The 26895-nt window shown below is 40.2% G+C and overlaps 1 protein-coding gene across 2 annotated transcripts in view; it reads right to left on the reverse strand.

Moving 5' to 3' along the window:
- usp24 (ubiquitin specific peptidase 24) overlaps positions 1-24590 on the reverse strand; it is a 43093-nt gene extending 18503 nt beyond the window's left edge. Inside the window, exons 1-31 of one of the 2 annotated variants that reach the window (XM_080472873.1) lie at positions 24197-24590; positions 17237-17405; positions 17096-17163; positions 16848-16991; positions 15451-15576; positions 15111-15146; positions 14957-15022; positions 13856-13921; positions 11773-11847; positions 10203-10361; positions 9997-10111; positions 9751-9854; positions 8559-8666; positions 8374-8469; positions 8090-8251; positions 5388-5495; positions 5147-5296; positions 4798-4929; positions 3671-3782; positions 3482-3558; positions 3190-3330; positions 3010-3063; positions 2806-2921; positions 2338-2404; positions 2112-2222; positions 1893-1991; positions 1496-1669; positions 1328-1413; positions 1025-1133; positions 277-429; positions 60-157 (exon numbers count right to left, since the gene is read on the reverse strand). In XM_080472873.1, coding sequence (XP_080328999.1) covers positions 60-157; positions 277-429; positions 1025-1133; positions 1328-1413; positions 1496-1669; positions 1893-1991; positions 2112-2222; positions 2338-2404; positions 2806-2921; positions 3010-3063; positions 3190-3330; positions 3482-3558; positions 3671-3782; positions 4798-4929; positions 5147-5296; positions 5388-5495; positions 8090-8251; positions 8374-8469; positions 8559-8666; positions 9751-9854; positions 9997-10111; positions 10203-10361; positions 11773-11847; positions 13856-13921; positions 14957-15022; positions 15111-15146; positions 15451-15576; positions 16848-16991; positions 17096-17163; positions 17237-17405; positions 24197-24475 — 3560 coding nt within the window. In that variant the 5' untranslated portion in view covers positions 24476-24590. Of the gene's footprint in view, positions 1-59; positions 158-276; positions 433-1024; positions 1134-1327; positions 1414-1495; positions 1670-1892; positions 1992-2111; positions 2223-2337; positions 2405-2805; positions 2922-3009; positions 3064-3189; positions 3331-3481; positions 3559-3670; positions 3783-4797; positions 4930-5146; positions 5297-5387; positions 5496-8089; positions 8252-8373; positions 8470-8558; positions 8667-9750; positions 9855-9996; positions 10112-10202; positions 10362-11772; positions 11848-13855; positions 13922-14956; positions 15023-15110; positions 15147-15450; positions 15577-16847; positions 16992-17095; positions 17164-17236; positions 17406-24196 lie in introns of both variants that reach the window. The other variant, XM_080472872.1, reaches the window with a different exon arrangement.
- Positions 24591-26895: the final 2305 nt, after the last annotated feature.

Consider the following 26895-nt stretch of genomic DNA (forward strand, 5'->3'; position numbering starts at 1 on the left):
GGGAATAAAGAATGACAAAGGTTGCGTTCTTTCAACAGGACTGTGGTCTGTACTGTTACCTGAGGCCTGATGCCTTCAGGAAGTTCTCACAGAATGACTTGCTGCTGGTTTTGGCCATCTCATCATCAGACGTGGGCATGAGCTTTGAGCTCAACACCTGAAAAACAGGTTGGGATGACAGATACAATTGAAATCAATGTAAGTCTCCACAGCTACTGCAAGGAAGAAGAACATGTACAAAAAACAGAAAAACATGGATGATAAATGTGTAAGTACCTCCAGGTTGTACAGCACTCTGAATGTAGACATTCCAGGGGCAGAAGATCTGAATAATGACTCCAAGATGGATGCAGCACTGGGCTGATGTTGTTGCTTTGATGACATGGATGGAGATCGAGAGCCTGCACCCTGGCCGAGGGTGAACAACGTCTTCTGCAGAAAGAGTTACAAGAGTAACAAAATAATATAAGTGGAGGAAGGATAAAGAAAAGAAACACTGACTGATAGAAAAACCCTACATTATCATGTAAATATGGCAAAAAAAAAAAAAAAAGATTGACTTTTATACTTGGGTCAGATCGACCTGAGAATAACAGTCTGTCTCAACTCTGTCATATAAAAGCCTAAAAATAACATGGATTGCTTCATACTCTGCTTTTTCGCAAGTTAAAAAGATGAATTAGAGTCACAGCATCCTGACTAAAATTTGTGATATTCCAGTCCGAAATATTATTTCACCTTGAATGTCTCTGAAAATAAATGTAGAATTAAAAACAATTCAAGTTCAGCATTTTCTCACTCGAAATTTAAGTTTACTTTTATGTAAATTAGCTTTATATGACACATTATAAAAATAAGTGTATAATATATGTTAATATGCTGTAAACCAATTCAGTAACATCTGAATGCAAAAACTAAATGTGATCACTTTATATTTCTTCATCTTAAAGTTACGAAGATTACAGATTTTTTACTCTCCAACAGCAAGTTAATAGAAAAGAGTGATCGTTTCAGTACGAGTTACCTGATGGCTCCAGACACTGGATTCTTTGGGAACAAAGTTATCAAGAGCATCTTGTACTTCAGGATCGGTTGGAATCAGCAGCAGCAGCTTCCTCACACGAAGAGTGATCCTGGGGATGATAAATAAATAAAATTCCAAGAAGGCCTCCTGCTTACTCAAAGGTAGCCTCAGTGACTACATTGCTACATAAATAAAAAAAATTGTTATCCAATTGTAAAGCTTGAAACATTTGTATACCATTAAACATTCCCACTAAATCACATTTATCAATCAACGTGTGTCTGGATCAAAAGAGTATCAAACCTGGTTTCATCCAGGTTCGCCAGCTGGTAAAGCATCTCAAATACATTACAGACCAAAGCCATCACCACCCCAGGTAGCGATTTCTCCTGTAAACAGAACAAAGCGTTCAAATGTGTTAACTTCAGGGAGTACATGGTCTGTGACTGCAGTCTGTGTCTGAGATGCTACCTGCTCCAAGGCATAGGCAGAGTTGAAGACAGCAGAGCTGGAACTGCTCGAGGCGGAGGCTGAAGACTCGGAGCTGCCAGAGGGAGTGCCAGTGCCTGAGCTTTTCACAGTAAGGCTCTGCTCATCGTTGAAGCCAAGCTGGGACAGAAGCTTCTGGTCCCGATTCATGGTCAACTAGCATATGGTGAAGGGGTAGCAAAGAAAAACAAAGTCATTCAGTTGTTAAATCTACACATTAAATTCAGTGAGCTAATCTTTCAATAAGAAGTAGCAGCATCTCGCTCGGAAGAATGGACTTTGCATTGAGAACACCAACTAGATAGAAGAGTGAAACATGGGGATGAGTTAAATTTGAGCATGTAGATTAAAAGAGAAACACAGAGTCATTAGCACTTACCACGCTATCATTGGCAAAGATCTGAACATTGTCCACCGGACAGCTCAAGTGCTCGGCTATTTTCCACCGGATACTCCCTATCGTCTCATTACTGTGGGTCTACAAGGCACAAATACAAAATGAGAGGACTCATTTCCTCTCTACATAGTAAATACACAATAAATAAATTACTTAAAACATTTTTTTTTAAAAATCACAGAATATGAAGCCACTAAATACCTCTAAGGTGAAAGTGTCTTTGGTTGACTCGTAGGTGATGTGAAGAGTGACAGGGTGTCCGTTAAACGAGGCCCCGTGAGGTAGAATAGTGCGAGGAACAGAGTACAGGTCCTACAAAAACACAGAATTTATGAAAAAGGTAGCATTTTGCATCATGAATGTAACCCACTGACAAACTATGCAGCACAAATATTGTTCATGACTGCAAAGAATCATGGAGTTATACCTCTATAGTGATGACGTATCGTTCAGCCAATAGCAGCAGTCTTTCAATGATCACCAGCTTTGTGGATCTGAAGATTAACATAAAGGAAACAGTTTCACAACCACGCAGCAAGCAAAATCATATTATAATCTATATTTTCTTATGTTAGTAGCAGTGTGAGAGGTATAAAGGCTCCTGCAGACTGTGCGATTTTAACAATCGTAAAAGTTCACAGCCCGACACACTGTACGAAACGAATCTAAATAAACTTAGGCCACGACATGAAGTTTGCCGTGTGCAGACCGTATGATGCAAACGCGAGCTGAACTGCAGCCTATGACGATGTGAGTCGACATGATTGCACAAGAATAACATGTCTTAAACATTAAAAAAAATTGCACAGTGTGTAGGGGCTTAGAAAGGATGAGGGCACTAGTGTGCTATATAATAGGTTTAGTAACAATGTCTTACCCAAACCCCCCTCTGTACCTGGATGGTGATTGTACAGATGTGGCAACTGTTGGCATGGCCGTGGCCGTCAGCATCTTGGTTGCCCTGGTAACAGCATGTGTTAGAGTTGGCCCACCCAGGGCCGAGCTGGCTGCCTGAGAAAAGAAATGCAGAAAAGCACCGTTGGGGGTTGATTTTCTCTGACATGACACAGTAAAACATGGATAATATTCAACCACTTACCTCTAATCGCTTGTAGCAATCAGCAATGAACTTCTTGTGCAATGACACTGAGTCCTGTAAAGATGAAACATTGTGCTGCTTGTAATTTCACAATTTACCCACGGCATACTTGCTGAACATGGCTTTTTATATGCCCTTATTCCTAATAGTCTTAAGTTATATGCTTAATTATTCACTGACCTTCTTCATCTTGGGATTGAGGTTGGTGTAGCTGTATGTGATGATAAGCTGGATTGCTTCATTTGCTATCTCTTCATCGGGAGTTTCCATGGCGATGCGCCAGATGAAATCCATCCCTGCGAGGTCAAGGCGCTCCACGCACTGAAATCAGACCATGGAGATGCATCCAATCTAAATGTCATCCAAGATGTGCTTTACAGTGTGCATCTTTTTGAGTGCATTCCAGCTCTAACTGACCATTGATTCAGAGAGTTTACACAATAAGTATGGAGAAAGTAAGGAAGAGACTGACCAGCTGAGTTCCCTGGCGCTTCAGGCGATGGTCACAAAGATTAACATTCTCAAAGAAGGTCTTAAACAGATTGAAACCTGAGACACGCAAAAAACATAAGAAATGTTAACTGGTGGATCAAATTCTTGCTCAACGGCTATTTCTGCAAAGCTGTTGGTCGATACAGCGTCTCCTGGTGGAGTCTCTCACCATTCATAGTGATCTCATAAGGCTCCAGTTTTAAGATCTTCTCCTTGAAGAGCTGCTGTTGCACGTCGCTCTCGAGGTCATGTTGTCCTTTGGTGAACCATTCGAAACACATCTGCACACATTAAATACAATGTGCTAAAGCTAATCTGAAAGCAGAACTTCACCGAGACAAAACTACATGCTTTTTGTTTATCTTCAGTTCGTTAAAAGTAGCTTTTGATTGTGGATCCAACAGAAGACACAGCTGGGTGGAAATAAATGCATAATTTCAGATATAATATAATCTAAATGCGAGGTAACTTTATCTGTGTAGAACATTCCAACAACAAGGTCATCAGCAAGTGCTTCTCCGGGATTAAGAAAGCATTTCTATGAACATGAATAACAAACAACACATGCAAGCAATTGAATAGAAAAACAAAAAATACTTAAAATAATACAAATCATAAACACTAACAAGAATAGAATTTATGGATAAAAGTAATACAAGAGTTATAGAAACAGTGCCTTTTTCAACGTAGTCCAAGGGAGAACTATTCTGCAGGTCTGTGGGAGTTTGTTGCATATATTTGGTGGATAAAAACTAAAAACGTGCATGTTTGGATCCGAGTCTGGAAACCGAAAGCGGGTTTGATAGATGAACCGAGAGGTCTGGATTATTCAAAACATGACAGAAGCTTAGAGATATATGCTGAACCTGAACCATTCTGAGGTTTGCAGACCAGGATTAGTATTTTGAAATAAAATCTGTGAGTGACAGGAAGCCGGTGCACAGACTTGAGAACTGATGTGATCCATTTTCTTTGTCTTCGTCTGAAAGTTCTTAGAAAAGCCAGTAAAGGGAATATTAAATTGGTTCGGTCCACTGAAGATAAATGTCCCAATTAGTTTCGCCTTTTCCCGCTGAGACATCAGACCTTTAATTCTTCAGGTGGCAGTAAGATGTCTTTATTATTGTCTTGATATGATGGCCAGACTCGGGAAGTCTATGACCATACAAAGGGTTTTCAACCTCACGGATTGAAGTTGAGCACTCGCTTCCTGCCTCTTTTGCTCCAAAAGCCACTACTTCATGACAAACAAACAAATCCCTGAAGACGTTTCATCTGCATTAATGGATTCCATACCTCACGGTCAAGTTCACACACATCCGGCCCCGACACCAGGCACTCCCAGAGCTCTTTGGCCCTGTTCCAGGCCAGGTAGAGGCTGGCCTCCTGGAGGAAGAAGGCCAGGAAGCGCAGGTGGCTGTCCAAATACTGAACACAACCAATGAGACAGATTTATGACATTTTGAATCGTGCACTCACACAAAATCCAAAACATAAACATGAAGCGCTGTGCTAAACTGAACAATAGGTAGAATTAAGTACCACTGTTGTAATTGAACAGTTGTCTCATCAATAATGTAATTTATAGCCGTAAACAGTATATCTGACTCGCTTCCTGAGATAAAGTCTGACATGATCGACAAACCTCTTGGTAGGTGTATCGTCCATCCACCATGGTTGAGCCTGAGAGGCTGTTGTTGCCCGCAGCCGTCACGGCCAGTCGATGGCAGCACACCAGGGATCCTGTGATCAGCTTGACGATCTCAAAGTTTTTCTTCAGATCCTGAATAATGCTCTGGCAGAGTTGAAAGCGAAAGAATGTTGCATTAACACTGTGGGTGCTGCCGATCATTGAGATGATGTGCTCGGTTTTATGTTTATGGTACCTTGTCTTGCTTCTGATAGGTCTGTTTAATGAAAGAGCGGGTGATCTCGTGCAGCTGACGGAGAGCTGGAACAACCCAGACCGTCTGAGGACTGCTCTGCTGTGAAGCCTGTTGAGACACACAAACACTTAATTGTCAACTTTAATAACTTTTCGTGTTTTTTTTTTGTTTTTTTTTTATTTGCAATGACTATAAAAAGTTTTTTATGGAAAATATTCAGAGCTAGGTATATAAAGCACTTAAGTTCAAATTGGTCATTTTCAACAGGGCACACAACAAATGTAAAAAAAGTAACTCTTTTGGGTACCCATGGCTCTGAATATTTTCCTAGTTGTAAGAGTATATGTGCTTGCACTTCCACCAAAGCTGACCACTCATCATCCAGCTGCCAAATCACTCATTGAACTGAGCCAGCTCCCACATAGGACAAGATCAACACCACTGTGTAATCATTAGTAAGTGCCAAAATCCTCTCAGTGAGGCAAGCGGAAGATTAACACACACCTGGTTAAACTAACTTCGCATCGAAACAATGTGCGAAATTATCAACCTGTGACCAGTGAAACCCCTTTGTTGGCAAGAACCTTCCACCACGATTGGATGGCAGGCAGGAAGCAGCGAGATTGGAGCAATAGTCAGATTATGGAAAATACTTCTCTTACTTTAGCCAAAGAGTTTGATTTCTTCTTGCCCCAAGTGCCAATATGAAATGGGATTTGACTGTCGTGGCCTTTACTGTCCTCTTGAGTTTGAGTCTAGAGACATACATTTTATTTGGACAGGGACATTTGCACACATCGTGTATACAGCCAATAGCATGTGAAATCTTTAAATCATATACAGATGTGGTTGAAACGGTTTCGCTGTTGTATTCAAGTGGACGAGTCTGTCACACTGATGTGCCGATTGCTTTATGATTGCCGTACTAGCTCAGTGACGCTGACAAGAAAAGCAAAAAGATAATATACACACAAACCCTTTCAAAAAGACACGCTGATGCATCTATTTAGGTCCATTTTGACATTTGTAAGACTTTTCAAAAGATTACCTTCTTATACTGTTAAATGAAATATTGTCTTTAAAGTTCAATTTACAAATACCCATATATATATACATATATATAGAATGTTTTTCTATTCAAAATATGTGGAGAAATTCTTTATTAATAAGGGATTAACTTATGGACACGTTGTCCTGCCACATCACAAGCCCTTGAAAGTATAGGAAAACAATATTACTAGTATCCTACAAATTAGTATAATGTGATTTTTTTTGTTCATACATCTAAAATATGTTATCATTTTTTATTATTATAATAACCATGACCTCATAATTGTTTTGATGGCTGAATTTCATGGTTGCCACAGGGGGTGATGAGAGCTGATTGATTTGGCACAGGTTTCTCAATGGATCCCTTTAATGGCACAACCTGAGCAGTTGAGGGCTGAGGCTCCTGCTCAGAGTCTCTTAGAGGGGACCTGCAGTTTGATTTGAATCAGTGAATGTCCAGCTAAAAGCTCACTTCACTAAGCTGAAGGCCATTGATTCTCAAACGGTGATGCTCCCTCTAGTGGTAGTCAGATATATTTTTAAATACAATAGTCATTCAAAATGGAATTATTTTTATATGAGAGGATTTCTAAAAACATATGAAACATTTTTGATGTTTTATTATTCTGTTGGTCAAAAGCAGTAGAATAATTTGTGACCTTGATGAGACAAGTACTTTTCATGATGGCACTATCAGCTTACTGAATCCAAGTGTGAATGAGTGAAGGATATCTGGTGTTCTCATTTGTTTTATTCATGGGTGATGGAGACATCGAAAGGAAGAATTTAAGAGTAATTTAAAGTGTGGCTGTGGTTGGCAATAAATAATCCTTGTACAAGAAGTAAACACTTCTCCTTTGTGAACTGTGAACAGCCAATAAGATAAGCTTTACATAGTTTGCTGGTACACATTGTAAAATGTTTTATAACCCACGTTTAAATTTTCCACTATTAAATTTCTTTAACATTGATTACAATATATTGAGTTATCATCTTGGCTGTTTTTTGTTCTGCAATATCAGCAACATAACATTATATTTCTAATTATTTATTTTTCAGAATAGATTTAAGCTGTAGATGTCTCAGTAAACACAACCTCTGGTATGCATGGACGACCTGTCATTGCTCTTCAGCTGTTGCACAGCAAAGAAAGAACTCACTGATGGAACAAGCTGTGAACAGACACAACCACTTCTTTGGGGACAAAACAAAAAAAAAAAAAAAAAAGATGACCGTTTTTTGTTTGTTTTTTTATTACCAAATTGACTCGGCAAAGAAAAGATTATTTAAAATAAGTAATAAACTTGCCGTTTGATTGTTATTAAAAATAATATATACCCGAACTTTATAACCTGCTGCACCTCCCACTGATTTCAGGACACTGATGCATGAGTTCAGCAAACTGCTGCAGATGTTGGGGGTGTTAATATGCAGCACTAACAAGGACGTGCTAACTTTAGAACAAAACCGTCACAGCAGGTTGAAAAATGCAGAGGCCTCGCGAAGTGTCCTTCTACACAATCACTCTATGTGCAACTACCAAACAGGCAATCAATGCATCTGGCCTTAGTGCAATCCAGCAATCCAACATTATACCACAATTGACAGGAGCGCTCACATGCGGAAATAAAACACTGCAGCATCTGTCTCACCTTCTTAATGTCCTCAATACATTTGATGATGTAACTGCGCTTCACAGTCTCCTTGACAGCATAGGCATCACTCAGGATCCCCAGGTGCTCCTCCAGAGCCTGCTGAACCAGACTGGTGGGCAGAGTAGGGAGGTGAGCCAGCTCCCACAGCACCTCCAGCACCTAAACAGACACACAATAACTCAAATTCGAGGCCGAATTCAACGCAGCAGTCAATCTTTTATATAGTTTTCCCCCCAATTACTTTTTAATAGAGTTTGGCCTCGAGGAAAAAGGTAACATACCTTTCCTGTTGTAGCTTCGGAGCGAGCTTCTCTGCCTATCCTCCCGATAAGACTGAGCAGCTTTTGCCTGACACGGTCACTCTCAATCTCCCAGCTCTAAACAACATACAGATATACAATTTGTACCCGTATACAAAAACTACATTAAGAATTTTAATGTCAAACCACACAAGAGAAAGACCGACCTTTTGGATGAGGACGAAAAGGTGAGTGAGTTGATCAAAGCTGAACTTCACAGCAGCAGCAGCGATGATTGTATGAATGTTTTCTATGACAGTTGAGGATTGGCCTGCCTGAAAGAGCAAAACAAAAGAAAAACATATTCAGTGTTGGATTTGGAAAGTGTCATTTGTCTAACTCGCACAAACAATAAAAGTGCACATGCAACAAAATTTGATTTAACTGAGCAACCTGCAAAGGCGTTACAATTAAATGTATTTTCACAGCTCACTATTATACACAGGTGCATCTGAAAAGTTTGAGAAACAAAAGGATTTGTTCATTTCCCCCATAATTTCCAGAAACTGAAAAACATCAATACATATTTTAGATTTATCACACAAACTCAGTCTTTCTGTACATTTTGTTATCATGGCCATGAATAATAACTTATTTTTATTATTATAAATATGTCATACAAAGCCAGAAATTAATCCAAGACTCCGGCATCAGGCTGATAAAGCACACTCTTTCGTTAATGAATGACATAAACTGAACCTAAACCGCATTAAACCTTTCCTTGAATAACTCCACTGCAATTCTAGAATCCATATTAATGCTTTAAAACTCTAACGGTCAGATTCGTCCTTATTTATGGCAACTTTAAACTCATGAGACTGTTCACTTTGACTTTTAAAGATCTTCTTACAACTCCCTTTTGTCATTTGGTGTCTGATTGATCACATTTCAGATAATTTTGTCCCTTTTATGACTTTTGACTCGATATTTGTATTGCTTTAAACTTCTGTTGTTCCAGTAAACCAGATTGTTTTTGAAAAGTGTTATTTTAATAAATGTGACATAATTTTCTTTGTATTATTGGGAACTTCTAGGAACTAGGGAAATCTAATTGGAGTTAAAACTCTCTTGTCCAAAAGTTTCCTGAACAGCAATTGTAGCAGGACACAAACGGTCTCAAAACTTGAACGAAGAACAGTTTTCACAACACAACTACTCATCCCGATATTAATAGAAAATGAGGAGGGAAAACTGATACAAACTCTTAAATTACATAAACCATTTACATCAAGACACCGCTTAAATGTAATAGTTTATCAACTTTTCAACGTAGATGTTTTAAGAGTAAAACACCTGGCAAAGATGTTGACTTCAAGATCATTTTCAAGATGCACTTCTAAACAGTTCCCTGGTTTTTACCTGTATTCTCCAGATCTTGGAAAGTTCATCCAGCGACAGTTTGCTGCCCAGCAGTTCAATGATTCCCTTAATCCTCTCACAGTACTGAGCCTGATCAATGTTTCCTGGAATGAAAAAAACCCCAAAAAACAGATCCACAATGTATTCTGGTTCCTTGATTCTTTTGGAAGTAATAAGTCTCGTACAAAGCACGGTGATGCAATGAAGTAACATTCAAGTCAATGCCATAAAGGTGTAACGCCTTACCTTCCAGTGCTATTGACAGGACCGAGTTCTCTACAAGCCAGTCTAACAGTTTATCAGTGTCGATGGCATTTTTCACAGTCTTTGACACCGTGCTCTCTTCTATTAACTTTGTCACCTGAGAAACAAACATACAGGACATGAGATCAACAGTTGCTTGAAAGAAGTCCCAGAAAAGTTCAAGCAAACAGGGCGAGCCCGAGCCTGACCTCTTTGAGAGAGTTCATCTTGGTGGAGAAGTGTGGCGTTTTGAGCATGCGCAGCAGCGTGTCCAGTCGCAGGTCATCTACGACCGTGACCAGCTCCCTCTGGAACCTCATACACAACAGCTTGATGGCCGACAGCAGATCTGGGATGCTGACGAGGCGCTAAGATGAAAAGAACCAATGATTAAGTAATATACTTTGGTTATGTACAATTGATCCTGAAAAGTGGTTATTCTGAATGTGACTTTCAGTGTTTAATTATGTAGCTGATCCCAAAAGTTAAAGAAAATGTTTTTAAAATAAAAGTTATCTGATTTAAGGCAAATAAAAGCCAAAGCCTGGTTTGACCAATTCCTTGAGTTATCTTATTTCAACTTGAAACCATTTATATTCTTTATTTTTTGTAAAGAGAAACTGGAACCACATGACTCACTTCCTGCAGTCAGCGGTCGATACTGTGTCACTGTCAGCAGCTTGAAATCAAACTTTATCCACACAAAAGATTGTATGTATATTTTCACTTTAATTCTTTAAAAAGTTTAAGAATTCTAACAAAAGAAAAAAAACAAACAACCCAGAACATCACCACAATTACGGAAGAGTTTTAGGGCCACTGAAGAAAAAAAAAAATTTGGAGGCTAAAAAAAATTAAAAAAAAATTGTGGCCCCAGACAAAGTCGAAAATCAAAGTCGAGATTTATTTATTTATTTTTTTTCCACGGAGAGACGTCAATCCATCCCTCATCATTTGCCCGTAGATGTGAATTCACATTAAATCACTTAATTCTGACTATATCGGGTTGCTTACTGCTTATGGACATGTGATTTTACACAGGATTTCCTTGATTAATAAGAACACATTTAAATAAGCAGCCCGGGATCCGTGCCTTTGTCCTTCGTACTCGACGAACTTCCGCGACGGAACAAGGCAGCAGGCTGCTCTGTCTCTTATAGTCCTGATACTGATGATAACTGCACCGTGTTTATGAGCGACATTCGGTCCTGAAGCATCTTTTCATCACTTCATTAAACCGCCTGATATGCATTTTGAGGAAGCAGTCACACGCGCTGGCATGTGGATGGACGGACATTTTTTTCCACCGTGAAAAAAAAAATCTCGACTTTGATTTTCGACTTTTTCTGGGGCCACAAAGGTTTTTTTGTTTTTTTAGCCTCCAATTTTTTTTTTTCCTTCAGTGGCCCTAAAACTCTTCCGTACCACAATACTAATGATAAAGTAACAGCAATTGTAAAGTTGAAGTAAGAACCAGTAGTGTTCAATTGCAGTGGTGGTCGTGTGCAGACAGCGTTGTGACTCATATATATTATGTCTGAACTGTGGTTTGTGACAGCAGTAATAAACGTGGTTCACAGTATTACACCTGTAATCTTACCAAGGTTGTAGAGGAAGTAGTAAATGTTACCAGCCGAGTGTCGAAGACAAACCCACACATATTTCTGAACAATTACTGCATTTTCTGGGAGCACATCAATGTCAGATGTGAAAATACAGCACAATCACAAAAAGTCTCCGGCAACAGTATCACGAGAAGGTCCAAATAATAATCAATACCTTGTCTTTAAGGTCCTTTTCTTCCAGGTTCTGCACGTATGTGATCATCTTGTGGATAACTGGATCAAGCATGGGCTAAAAAAAAAAAAGAAAGAAAAAAAGATCATAAGAATCTTAGTTCATTCCTGTAGAGGAAATAAATGCCACTGCAGCAGGATGGTAAGAAGATACTGCGAATATAAATAGAATAGAAATCAAAATGTAGAGCAAAGGTCATGTTAAGAAACGTGCACCTTAATCCCAGCATTGAAATACATCAATACTGAGACACAAAGAAAGGACACCTTAAGCTATAAAATTGAAGGTTTATATTTTCTGTGGGGACAAAAGAACTAGTTCTTTGAACAATTTATCCAAAGACACGGTTTAAAGTTAGATGATTAAGGTTAGGGTTAAGCCTCAATCTCAATGGGAAAATTGCATATGTAATTTGTAGTGATGCATGACACTGGATAAAGATCGATATTTTAAAAACAAAATAAGGCCAATTGCTGGTTTGGTGGGCTGGATTGAACACTCGTCTTTTGCGGGCTGTTTTTTGGGCCTCATGTTGGACACCCCTGAAGTCTATATGATTTCTCCTCTTGTCTATGGCGTGGAAGACAGCGCTGAACAGCCGTTCACTGTCAACACATGTACAGGGCGCACCGACATACCGCCGTGCTACAGGGACCAGAACCGGGAAGCGAGCCTGGTTGGATTTCCAGGAATCTGAAGCAGTGAGCTTTAACTCCCCCTGAATGACGTTGAGCATTAATTTTCAAATGGCTACTTTGTTTGCAGATTCTCAAACTAAAGAAAAATCTCCAGAAGAGGCATGTTTGATCTTTCCTGCTCATCAATGTAATGATGTCTTTTTTTCTTTTTCCATAATGGCCTATTGTGCTCATGGTTGTGCCCCAAAAAAAGAAAATAAATCAGTGTTTATCGGCTGATAAAGGACGTTGCACCAATATCATCATGCAGCTCTAGTAATTTGAAAAGAAGATCTCTGCAAAAAATCTTGAAATGTTGATAGGAATTCGCAATCATCTCAAGCAGGCCAAAGCCTAGCAAACATGTCATTTCAAATTTGAACATACAACAACTTGCGCATTGTAAAAATAGTATTGGTCATTTTGGATGTCTCAAAACTACTTTTCTTTTTGTCGGCAGTAAGACTCATTGTACAACACCAAATGGCGTCAACGTTTTATGAGGTTCATGCATTTGCATTTTCATTTTTGTTGCAAAAACTATAAAGATTCCATTGCATGCGTACGAGCGTCACCGGTCTTCAGTGGGGATAATCTAGTAAAGCTTTTTGAGTGTGATTTCCTATCGTCAGCGAGAGAGGCTAGTGCCAGACCACAGTGAATCTCGGGGCTGGTTGTTGTGGCACAGCAGAGGATCTTCAGTGCTGTTAATATGTGAGTGGGATTGAAATTGGTGATAGAAGTGGGTCTTGGGGAGGGCCGGGTCTTAAAAGTAGTTTTTGTGAATTAGAAAGTGTGTGAAAAAGAGAAAACAGCCTTCAGCAGGTCAGTCTGGTTTTCATCCTGCAGCCTCTACATGCCTGCAGGACTTTGATTTCACTCGACGTTTGATGACAACACGATTGCTGGACTGGGGGAGAAATGCTGCTGCATCTATGGAGAATTCTGTATTGTCACGCATTACTGTCGCATGACTTTTGTATATGGTTGCAAGCATAAACAATTCGTATGATGAATGTCAAGTGACTCCAGCGAAGAACATGCACATAAATTCCAGGTGAATTTTGATTCAAACGACATCTCGTTTATGTAGTTTCTCCCATTTCTATGTCTACAAATAGTCACGAGGTGTGGTAGTCCGGGGAGACACAGGCTTTTAGTTAAGTTAAGGGTTTGGAAAGTAGTTATAGTTCATATAAAATTAAGTCAGCAGGAGACAAACACAAGTTAATGTGATGTCCCCAGTGAAGGATGAATAATAAAAGTGTATGTGCTAATCAATTATGGTAAAGACCTGTTTTAAAGTCAGACCTCGTCAGTCTGAAACTAGTAGAAAGTAGGGCATGAATGATGAGTGTCCTCGCACAACAGGACATTTGTGTGCTCACCTGGACAAGGCTTGAGTTTAGATATTCAGCGCAAACACCGAGAGGCTGAACCAGAGCCGACACGCACTGCAGAGGAGGAGAGATGAAACAGAATAACTCAAACATGATTCAAACCAAAAGAGGAACCAAATAGTCAGTACCCGATGTGATATGACAAACTATTACAACTATTTATTCTTGTGGTATTTATGGGTGTCACTCTTTATTCAATAACATCATCCTAGTTACAAGTGTGTAGGCGAGAGGTCACACAACGTGTTTAACCTGACACTGTTTTTCTTAGTGCACAGGATTGAGAGGCTCTGAGCATTAACAGGCATATGCCGGGGTTTCCAGAAACTAAGCCCAGCTGTCATCTGTCATTCAGTGCAAAATGACATGGGTGCAGAGAAAGCTTTGAGAGTGTATGCATGTTTTTTTTTTTTAAATGTCAAACTCGCACGTTCCTTCTCCCACGCCTGCATTAAGCTTCATTCTGTAACCACCACCCCATTGACTTCCTGTTCAGAGCAGACAAATGATGAGCCGCCCCTGGGAGTCAGGAGAGGACGGAGCACTCAAGGAAGGAGCACTCCTCCTATTATCTCTTCTCCTTTCACTTTCGCCGTCTCGTTCTCCGTTGTTCTTGGAGCGCGTTAGATATCTGACGGCTTACTCACTCTGCTGAGCTCCCACCACTACCAACAATGCTCCTCAATGAGCCTTTTCCTTCTTAATATTCTAATGGTGTGTGTGTGTGTGTGTGTGTGTGTGTGTGTGTGTGTGTGTGTGTGTGTGTGTGCGCGTTGAGGAATCAATGGCTATGCACTGCAGTGCTTCCGGCCAGGTTCCCTGAAGGAAGCATCAGCACAAGGATTCCTCAGATCACATGCAACAACAGAGTATTTCAACCATCACACAGCAGGCGGATGAGAGTGTGTGTGTAAGTGAATATTACTGAGAAAGACATTCAGCACCCTTCAGCTGAGAGCAGTGGGGTTAAACATGGTGACCTTTCGCCTGTATAGACTTTCAGTCCATCACCAGAACAGGGACCATTTCTTTCCTTTTCACGCACGTGAGCACAAACAAGAAGAAAGAGGTGATGATGGTTATGCTTACAGCGATCTCGATTTCATCAGTGTTAAGCTTTGTTTGGATGGCTGTGAATCCTCCCAACTCGCCAAACTACACACAACAGAAAGAAACATGTGAGATGGGGGGGGACAGGTCCAACAGCAGCATATGGAGAACTTGTTGACAGATCATCACTCACTCGATTCACCAAATCAACTAGCCAACCGTGAGGCTCCTGAAACAGATAATGAATTATGTTTTCAGAGGATGACACTGCAAATTGTTGTGACACACATACACAGCTTGGGTTTTATGACAGCTGTGGTGTGTCAGTCACACATATTTCTCCCGAGTCCCCACGGCCCAGTTACGCAACACTTGGGATGAAGAGCTCGCCTGTCTGCTCTTGAATATGGATGTAAACTGTAAAGATTGGCTAATCAGTACCATGTACATACTTGACTATACATAAACTACACACAATAGTATAAACAACCCTGCATTGAAAAGAGAGTACAATGAAATCAGGTGTTCCTTACTTTTTGATAAGTGTTGCAGGGAGAGACGGCAAACATGTTGGCATCGTCTCCAAAAACTTCTGCCCAATTCCTCTGGCAGGCCTTCATCCGGTTCTTGAAGTGATATTCATTATCCGGGTTAAGGGCCTGAACACAACAAAAGAGAAGAATCAACATTTACCCTCTTATCAATAGATTAACTGGATTTGACTTTATGACTTTGAAGGGTCAAAGATGTGCAATTTGAGCTTCTTCACCATTGAACCAATATGACCTCAATATCTGGCAGTTTTTCCAAAATTACCAGGTTTTGCTTTGACGATATGGGAAGTTCGTGGCTGAAAGTGTGCAACATAATGATGAGTCATGTTTCAGATTGGACAGTCGAGTCCAATCACGGTCCTTAAATTGTCTAGATATCATAAACACTGTTGGAGTTATGGAGATGTAGTCATACCAAATCCTATCAGTGGCTACAGCATAGGAGCTTCAAGGTTAATACAGTTAAACTGATAAGTGTCATGTCTAATTTCAAAATGTTCCATAAAATCAGCAGCCTCGAGTCAAGAGGAAGTAGTTTTGTTCAATATACTGATTGACCACCAGTGAAGTGTCACAAAAAGTAATTTATTAATTCATTGTCATATCTCTTAACAAGGCTTGTTCCTTCCATTATTTAGTTTATTTAATATTCTCAATTTAATTTCTATTAGTGTTTTACTTTCAATTTTCTAATATAACATCAGTTGAACTCTAAATGTTATATCGTTTTTCTCTACCAACTGTATCAATTACTCTTTTATATCATATTTCGTCATTTTCCTTTTGTCATGTTGCTCTCTTGTCTTTTTTGTCTTATTTTATTATCTTATTGTCAGTTTTATTCGGGCATTATGATGATAGTACAGAGTTAACAGCGACAAACACATTACATACTGTTCTAATGTATCCAATGCAAAACAGTGAAGCCGATAAGGAGACAAAACAACATAACTTTGTAGATTTCAGGAGAGAAACAGTGTGTTTGTGTATATTATTGATGCAAGGCTGACAGAGAGCTTTATTGAACAGCTAAGAGCTCATTTAAACCGTTTCAACAAAGTCTTGCCTCAGGCATTTCATATAATTGATCCATTTAATCTAGTTGTCAATAAAAAGAAATCTGAAGATAGAGAGAGGAAGTGGTTCTTTCTATATTACAAATCTCATTTAATTTTTTCAATGTTGTAATTTGGGTGGCTCACAAGGTAACCGAGCCCTTGTGACTGATTAATGAATAAAAGGTTGATGGATTAAATGAAAGACGTGTCAAAGTGAACCCCTAAATCAAAAGGGAGCTTTGCTGCAATAGAGCTTTGCTCATAAAGCTAAAGATTTTATGCCTTTTCCAGCAAATGCAACTAAATTAGACAACGCACCATGGTGAGAACTCCCATCAGGTTCACTGGCACAGGATCCTGTTTCACCCTCTCTGCAACCAGCTCTACCAGCAGCATGAGCATGTTGTAGATTCCCTCATGTATCTCAGTGCCCCACTTGTGCACGGCACTGCTGGTCAGCAACTGGTGACACCGAACAAGTAAAAGAGAAAGCAGGAAATTAGGGTCATGGATGCAAATTACTCAGTCACATGTAGCTCAGTATTTTTTCTTCTTCTGTCGCTCACCTTTTTAAAGGCCTCTGGCATGCATCGGTCCATAAATCGCTTGCAGTTCTCATCCGCGTCAGCAAGACCTGACAGGGAGGAAGATATTAGACTCTGATTCTGATTTCCACCACACACACATTCACACAGGCGTGGACTCACCGTGTCGGGCAAGGCAGGTGGAGGCAATAAGACACTTGCCCAGGGACTCCTCTCTCTTGTAAGGTATGGACCAGTGGTCAGTAAAGACTCGACTCTCCAGCTCGTACAGGTTGGTGGTGGGAAACTCCATGCTGACTCCAGAGCAGTTACCATTCTCGTCATTGTTCCTCTGTAATACACAAACATGACAAAATGACTACCGAATGCAGAGGATGACTTTACTCTATCCAGCTGGTGTCATTGTTTTATAATGGCGTTGCAGCTGCGCGATGCTATGATAATACAAATGGCCTCTGGCAAAGATAAAAGTCAGACAGGATGATGCCCGATTCTTTTCCCCCTCTGGGAGGGACGCAACGGCAGAGACTCAAAGTGTGTCCTCTTCTCAACAATGTGCCCTTCATCCCTGCATCATTCTCCCTCCTTGATTACCTCCTGAGAAACTCTCAGAACCGATCAAGACAGGTGCTTGATTTCAAGTGTCTCACCAGTGATTAAGACTAAAGCAGTTATGATGTGTAAGGCAGTGCCTGAGAGCAGGAGTCGAGTTTAATGAACACCCTGCACATCACCACATTGCCAACTGCGCCATGCTTTCCCTGATGACCTTTTAAACTAGTCAAATCCGAGCACACATTGAAACAGGTTAGAGCTTAACCCATTTGTAACTACTCGCGTCAAATTTCAAAAAGTCCACGCTGAGCTGCACCAAAAACCAGAGGCCGTAAATCCTTCAACTCTGTGTTGTGAAAAGCAACAACAAACAAAAGATTGTTGAATTATTCACATCATGAAGCTGCACAATCAAACCACTCAAGCCCCTCCTTTGTTCACTGACACATTACGAAAAGCAAATCCAACACTCCAGCATGTCATACCTTAGACGAGCGAGTGATTTACAATATCTTCAAACTACTACGGTGCTATGTAATCAAGCTTGACCTAGAGTCTTGTTATAAGAAGCACGGAACACTGCGAGTGAGCCCCAGGATTCAGTTCGCACTACATTATAAATGACCCACACTATTACGACACATTTGTCCATTTTGCCTGTGGGTGCCGCACAGTATAAATGTTAATACAGCAAAAATAAAGTTAGGTCAAATCTTACCATTTGGAATACATCTCCACATATTACCATATATAATTTTCAGAGTGTCCACTGTACTGCATACTAATATAAGTGCAGTAAAAAGTGCAACACTGAAGTCAAAGTCTCAAAGTGAGGAAAACAAAAGAGACAGAGGGGGTAGGGATGGAGGAAGCAACAGAGAAGCCTCATATTTCATCTCTTCCCTTTCTGAGAAAATTACAGACGACAGAAAGATGGATGACAAGAGGGAAATGGGGAGGGAGACTGAACCAATACAGATCTTAGAAAATTTCTTGTTCAAAGTACAGCAGTAAAGAGACATTTCAATGCGGACAAGACTTACTAAATCCCAACTCAACAGTGATCTCCACAGAGTGGAGAAACTGAATAATTATATTAATAAGCATCCAGAGGAGCTACAAAATGACCATAAAGGATGCATCGAAGCTGATGATTTTTTGTTTTTGTATTTTAAAGACTAGAAACCTTCAGGGAACAGTCTGTGTGCCCCAAAGGAATCGTGCACATGTGTATAGTTGGGATGGATCATGAGGTAACTCAGTGCCTCTCTGTTACTATGCACCCGTAACCCTCCTGGGAATCACAGCTAAAACTGCAGTGTGTGGCAGAGAGACTGCAGGGGCTATATTTAGGAGGATAACATGAGGCCAAAGACCTACGAGTACGACAGGCCTTTGACAGCGAACGGAAGAAGAAAGAGGAGGAAATACAGCACTTTCACCCCAGTGACATTAGATGGTTGGTTTCAGTGCTTATGCAGGCCGCTAATTTTATCACCAATTTCTGTAAATGATCAACAGATATTGAGATGGAAAGAAATCCTAAAGGTAAATGGTCATTGAACAAGTTATAGGTTTGAATTGCACTTATGTGGCAAATGAAAAGTAAGTATGGATAATAACATTAAATAAGCACTTAAAATTAAATAATCAAATTAATTACGGTATGGGCGTGTTAAGTCTACGTATATGTAATACATAGAATGTTTGTTTACAAGTTTATTCCACAAAGAACATAACACAGGCTTCACTGGGCTCTGGTCCGGCTATATCGCTGATGTCTGATTTTGAGGCACGTAAAAGTTATTTAGGTTGAATTTGTACGCACTTCTTCAGTTTCAAACTGATTACATTAGAGAGATCATACAACAAAAAGAACACAGATTTTGTTAATCTAATCTGGGAAAATTTCGGTATCTTACAAAACAAAGCAAAAGCTCTTGTTCTCTATGAAGCACGATAAGAAAATGTAACACTTTACAGCAATGGTTCAAGGTTGGAGAGGATGATTACGAATGGAGAGGTGATTTGAATCTGAAAATCCCTGTTTTCCATTCAACTTTTAAAAGTTTGTGTTTTCATTTGTGTGTTAAAACTGTGGAACGGCCTTGGTTGTACTTTAGAGTTCATTGATAGAAACATTTATTAAATTGTATATAAAAAAAGCACATTTATTTAAATGAAACACATTCAGACACTCTATTCGGTATACCTGTTCAAATACTCGTCAACAAAAATAGTTAACCAATAATACAGCAGCAACTCTATATATTCAATTGTGTAGACATGGTGAAGTTGAACTGCTTAAGATAAAACTGAGCATGAGCATAGGAAAGAAAGGTGATTAAAGCTTAAACTTTGGTCGTTGGTGCCAGATTATTTGATCTGATAATTCAGAAATGGATAACTTAGTTTGGCATTAATTCTAAGGGCAAAAAAATGTATGTGGATGTCAGTGGAAACTGGGCAACAGTAACTCCAACTCTAACTTGTTACAACCGAGATATGCAGAAGAGCATCTATGACCACACAGCATGTCAAACTTTAAAACTGTTTGGCTCCAGCAGCAGAATATCAGACCAGGTGCCACTCCTGTCAGCTACAAGCAGCAAACTGAAGTTCCAGATCTTTCAGGCTCACCAATGCTGGATGATATAAGATTGGAGAAAAACATTGTTTGGTTTCTGCCGTCACATTCGTATGGTCAGAATTTGGTGTAAACAACATGAGAGCATGGACCCATCCTGCTTTGCATAAAGGCTGCTGCTGGGGTAATCGTGTATGGGGGAACTTTTCTTGACACATTGTGAGCCTCTCTGTAGTAACTCAGTATCATTTAAACACCATAGCCTAACCCGTGTATTGTTGCTGACCATGTCCATCGTTTAAAACCACAGTGTAACATCTTCTGATGGATACTTCACCATGACGCAAAGCTCAGATCCTCTCAAACTGCTTTCGGGAACATGACAGTAAGTCCAATACACAATAGTCTCCACAGTCACCAGATCTCGATCCAATAGAAATGTTGTGATTTGGTGGAAGAGGACATTCACATCATAGATGTGCAGCTGACTAATCTGCATCCAATGTGCGATACTATCATGTCAGTATGGAAGAAAATCCGAGTACTGTTTCCAGCACCAGTTCTGAAAGCAGAAAGGGGTCTAACCTGGTTCAACAAGGTTTATCTACTGAAATGGCCTGTGAGTGTATATAACTCAATTGTATGAGGCGACAGTGGCTCAGTTGGTAGTCCCTCACTCACAATATTGCAGGTTCAACCCATCAACTGTTCATATGTCAGAGTGTTCATGAGCAAAACGCTGAACCGCCATACATAAACATTTGTGTGTGAAAGTTAGGGGTGGGAATTGATAATTGTTCATCATCTCCTGGATGGCCTCTTTCATATGCTTTGCTGTATAAAACCAATCTGGTATGCATGCAACACTGCTGGATTTAACTGAGAAGTGTCAGTATCAATCCAGTTCACAGTGAGGTTCAGCAGTAACACGAGACAAATGACGGCCCTTCAGATCAGATTCAGAGTTAAACAAATGTTGGTCATTTCTTGTTTTAAATAACCTCACCTCAGATATTGTCACGTTTTGTTGTACAGCTGTGGTAAAGCGGTGTCTGAAATATACCGTCGACACAGTAAGTCATCCCACAGACACAAATTCTTTAACTCATGGCCAGACTATTTCTTGCTTTTATGTGGATTTAGCAATTAAAGCCTCTCTCCGTGAAGCGTTTACTGAACATTGAATACATATAACTATTCTTGTGCATTCTGGATAGCTGTGCATTTATAAAGTCATCTGGTTTGCTCCACGCCTTGTCAGCTCAAACTAGTAGTCTACTTGCTTTCACACACTTTATAAATATCCAAACAAATTTGTTGTACTGAACAAAGCTTTGCTTGCTTCGACCTGTGCTGGTATTGTAGCCAGTCCATGTGACCATAGGACTGCTTTGGCTTTCTACTTTTAAATACCTCCACACCGCTTACATTTCAGCCACTGTGATGCCAACGGTGCAATGGCGAGGTTTTCCACGTGGTATCTTACCACTATGTCGTTTCCAACAGTGGCCAGCTTAAGGTAGCGGTCACAAAGCTGATTGGCTGAATTTTCTCATTGCTGATCAAATGAAATAAATAAAACTAAAACTGGACGTGATCCCATCAGGAAATCCCTAATAGTTTCCTTTAGTTCAAACCTTTCAAAATTTTAGTATCTTGTGAAATACAAAACTGGGCACATTCTCCATAAAGCAGTAGTTGAAAATGTACTCAACACAAATGATTGAAGGCTAAGAGGGTGTATGAATTAATAGATAATTCTGATCCAAAAAACCCTGTTTTCCCATTACAATTTTACACGCATGTGCATTTCTTTGGGAATCATTTGTATTGTTAAACTATGCAATTGCATTGATACTTTAAAGCACACTATATCATATTGACACGAAAAACTTCCATTCATGCCCATTAAAACAATTTTCTAGTGGCAACTCTTGTCTTCATTGTGTGAAGTATAATTTGAACTATAATAATTTAATGGTAAGTAGAATGGTCATATGACAAATGATAACTACCCATTGAAGAAAAGGCTTTTTTTAGGGTTAAGGTTAATGTGTACATTTTCGACTTCAGGTCTTTGTGTCAATGTCTCTCTTCTCTAACACGTAATGTGTGAGAGATATATTAATAGGCTGCCTGAAATTAATTTTATCTTTGTGCTACTCTACCTAAATGTGAAATATGGAAGTGTATACTTGATTATGTTCCAGACTAACAATAGAAACAATATACTTACAAATAATTAAGAAGAGAGGAACTGCAGTTAGATCAAACTAAACATTTACCGAACTAACAAATACATTTCTTGCCGAAGAATTCCAATTTAACTGCCATAACAAGTACAATTTATACAAAGCATAGATATATGTGTCAATCATTGTTTACACTTTCCAAACCTGGATGTGTGTGAGTAAATGATTGACAGAGGGTTAGGGAGAGAGCGAGAGGGCTTATAAAAATAATGTGCAGGGATGGGAGAAACAAATTACAAATATTCAGATCACTATAATTAAGAGGCTTTTGGGTACTTTGTACTCATAAGTACTAAAGTAGGGAATTACACTTCAGTACCATTGAAATAGCTAGTGAGTACACTTACATCTTATTTCACTTTTCAAACCTTTCCTTCTGCCTTAATAAATGTTTTAAAAGACATTTCCTGTTATGTAGCTACATTTTCTTAGGAATTTTTTTTTTTTTTTTAATGTGCTTTGAATGTTGATATTACATACATGTAGACTGGATCAAATGCTTGGTATCACCCATGCAATTATGTGCAGTTGGAATGTAATCCATGCTTGGAGAAGTTTTTGAGAAATGTACACCCATATCACTTGCATTCCAGTAGAATTTCAGCAACATAATAGATTGTTGCTCCTCAAATACAAATTTCCATCTGGAAATCAGAAGAGAAGAAATTGACCAGTGGTTTGTGTTGTTCTGCTTGACCCACATCCACAGCACCGCAAACAGCATCAAAGACCTTCAACAAGTGCTGGAATAAATAATCCCACAGCTGAAACGATTACAAAGCCCTGCTTTTGGCTTCACCTTCAAAGATTCTGGAGATCTTAGAAATCAACAGGTCGAGTCGCTGAAGGAGAAAAAGAACAGATTGGGCTTCCTCGCGGTGCCAGTCAAGGCAGTCCCAGCAGGTCTGATGTTGGACCGATGCTCGGCAGCTGCCGGTGAGGTCTACCGTTTCTCCACCTCATAAACGCAGCAGAGGCTGGGACGCAGTGATAGAGGACCTGTAGGTTAATTACTGCCAGCGACTGTCCTCGACCACCGAGCATCACGGTCATTTCATACGTCGTTTGAAATGAGAAAAAAATACTTACAAAAAAAAAATGCATGCATTGAGGCACAATGTGACAGCTAATAATGATTAAATAAAAAGTGGGGTGATCGGAGGAGCCACGTACACCAAAGACATTCCCTCCCGATGCCGGTGCGAGCGGACTGCGGCGGTGGAGCCGAGCACGATGGACCCTGTCACACTGCCTCCGAGCTAGCGCTAGCCTACCGCGCACACCACGCTTTGTCGACCTGGCCCGGTGCCCGCTGGCCGACTGACTTACTACCCCGCGGCCGGAGTGGAATTGAGCGGTTCAACCCTCCCGAGTGATGCCGCCGTGCTTCCACTGCTGCCACTGGCGCCTTTAACTCAACGTTACGCGAGCTAGCCGCTAATGGCTAGCTGCGTTAGCTGGTAAGTTAGTCCAAAGAACACCCAGAGCGTATTTATCTACGAAACTGCGCTTAATATTCGCAGTTATCGGCCGCGTTTGCCTGTCCCGGGTGACGGGAGGCTGTTTCGCCTCCTGCTCTGACAGCTCACGCTGGCTCCCTCCCTGCATGTAGCGCCGAAACCGCTAAGTTTAGCTCGTTAAATGGGCGAGCCCCCTCTGCTCCGCAACTTGCAGTTAACCGTGGTTTCCCGTCGCCCTGCGAGCTGATGCTTCGCAGGTGGCGCTTACCTCGCTGTCCACCACGTCGTGGTATGCCGGAGGGGGGTCGAACCCTCCCGTTCCAGTCCGCCCGCTGTTTTCCCCCTCTCCGCTCGAGCCCAAGCCGGGAGCAGGCCCGCTCTCCATCGGCTCGTATCCATACCCGAGTCCGGGGCTTTCGTTTGTCAGCAGCGCCACTGCCTCGTTGATGTCGTTCTTTGCCAGCCGGAGCGCTTTCCGTATCACGTCGGGGTCCGGGAAACCCATGCAGAGGAGCGTGGTGATGTGCTGCTCCTCTTCGGTCTCCATTTTCGGGGTGTCTCCGCCTCGCAGACTAATAGTAACGGGGTGTTCGGCACAGCCCTGTAGCACTGCACGCCGCCATGTTTACAGTTCAGTGCTGCCTGCCTGTCACGATCCGACTTCCCCCACAACAGCTAGACACAGGTGTTATGGAAAAGTCCGCACACCAAGAACTACGTGCTGCTGACATGAGCGCGCACAGCGACAAGTCCGAGAGCCTCTGGCAAGGCGCAACGACGTTTTAAAGGACCTACTCATCGATTAATAGTTCCTTTTTATGGGCAATTTAATTTAATCCATGCTGCTCAATACACTTGGTTATTATCGATTGTTTTATAAGATTGATCTTTTTCACAGTTTTTAAGTTAGAGGTTTGATTTTTTTTATATATATTTCAACCAATCTGGGTATCAGTTAAGGAGTATATGTTTATTCTTGATAGCTGGTAATATACTAAATTGAATGTTCTATTTTTTTCTAAATTGTGCATAACTATTTACTGCAAATCATATTTAATGAAAATAGTTTTTAACTGAAAATAAAGAAGATATATCCACAGTTTCAACTGTCTTTTTTTACTATCAGAAACAAAACCAAATGTAAAGTCATTATTATATTTTGTAACAATGTGTATGTGTTTTACTCTGGTCTTTGCGGCCCACAGTCCGAATGACAAGCTTGGAGAAAAAAAAGAACGGGCCCCTCATTGCAAGCAGGTGTGTTGCAACTACTGTATACCCAAAACAGGCAGGACTCTGGCCTCCATGACTAGGATTGGATATCTTATTGGCAATAAATTGTTTATCATTTTGGAAACTTGATTATTTTCCTATAAAAATTTTGTCATTTGTTGCGAACATGCCATTGTAAGATGAGCTCGATGGACTGCACACATGAAAAATGTCCCAAAATCTTTTCAGCCAGTTTCAGCTTCTCTTCGCTTCCTGCACTGTTATTTGCTGATGATTAATACTTGTGAGCATGAACCCTGCTACAGTGGTTAGTATTGTGTTATTTGATGATAATTAATACCTGTGAGCATGAAACCTGCTACAGTGGTTCGTATCTTGACCAAGAAACCAAGTGAAACAATTTCTCTTTATTGTAACAGCAGAAATGCAGAAGGTGAACAGAATAAAAAAGTAGCCATGGAACAAAGTTTAGGTATATTCAAGCACTGAAAAGCTAATTAAATGTATAATAATATAATGTCGTTGTTTTTTTGTTTTTGTTTTTTGTCCAATCAGGGAAGAGGAGATGCTTGATTTCTGCCTTATCAAATCGCCATTAAACTCCACTAGTAAACTCATTCTGAAGTTTACTTTTTTAAACCATGCAAGCACTGTTGTACTAGCTGGCTATCATTATTCAGATGACATACCTGACATCCAGCTTGCTTTAGACCAGAGGTGTCAAACTCATTTTAATTTCATTTGGGCCAGGCCAACTACGCATAGAAAGCCAATTGTGGATTTGTCTCTTTTTCTTTCATTTACTAAATTGCAATCCATGTCTATTTATACTATAGGCAGGATAAGACCCCTGGTAGGCAAGTGTTGGCCCCCAGGCTGGTTGTTGGACACCACTGGATACCTAAAGAAAACAGCCGTTGTCTCAGCTTGATGCACTTAAGCGTTTATCACCATCAGGGTTCATTCATATTTTAAGTAGCACTCTGTTTTGCACCTTTAAATCACAACAAAGTACTATTAAATCAAAGCAATTCCAAATTGAAAATTGCAATAGACACACATGAATTATGAAACAGGTAACAAGAACAAGATAAGTACATGCAATAACTTATATTCAAAATGAGTTTATAAGTTATGATGGGCATTTTAAAATATGCATTTATCTTAACAACTTTTATGTTTGCTTATGTATGTTCTCATTTGTAAGGTCAAAGTGACTTTATCATGTCTTGGAAGATGTTTCACCCCTTATTTAGGCGAGTCCGAATAGCCTAGGGAACAGCATGAACTGATGGAAGTCAAGCCAAGGTTATATGTCTCCTAAGATATAAAACCAAGTCCAGCAGACCGTAAAACTTTAGACCAAAATGGGAAAAGTATGTTCAATATTTCTTTCTATCTTCCTTCTTCCTTTCTTTAAATTACATAAGTATTGTAATTGTATCAGTAGAACAAAAATGAATAAGCGATCCTTAAGGTGCATGTCCATATATAACAAAATACATAATTAACATACCGAAACAGGTGGGCATGAATTTTAATTCATCTGTTGGTTTACAGTCTGCACACGCTCACTGCTTATGATTAAATTCACTCTTTTCATGTGCAGACAGTCAATCTGCAGACCAACATGCTTGCTACAGTGTGCAGCAAACACAACAGAAGGGCGTGGCTGTGCGCGCGAGCAGAAGGGGGGGAGGGGGGAGGGGCGGCCTGTCACGTGCAGACGCGCAT

The sequence above is a fragment of the Lipophrys pholis genome (assembly GCF_963383615.2).
Source record: "Lipophrys pholis genome assembly, chromosome: 10".
In the NCBI taxonomy this organism is placed as follows: domain Eukaryota; kingdom Metazoa; phylum Chordata; class Actinopteri; order Blenniiformes; family Blenniidae; genus Lipophrys; species Lipophrys pholis.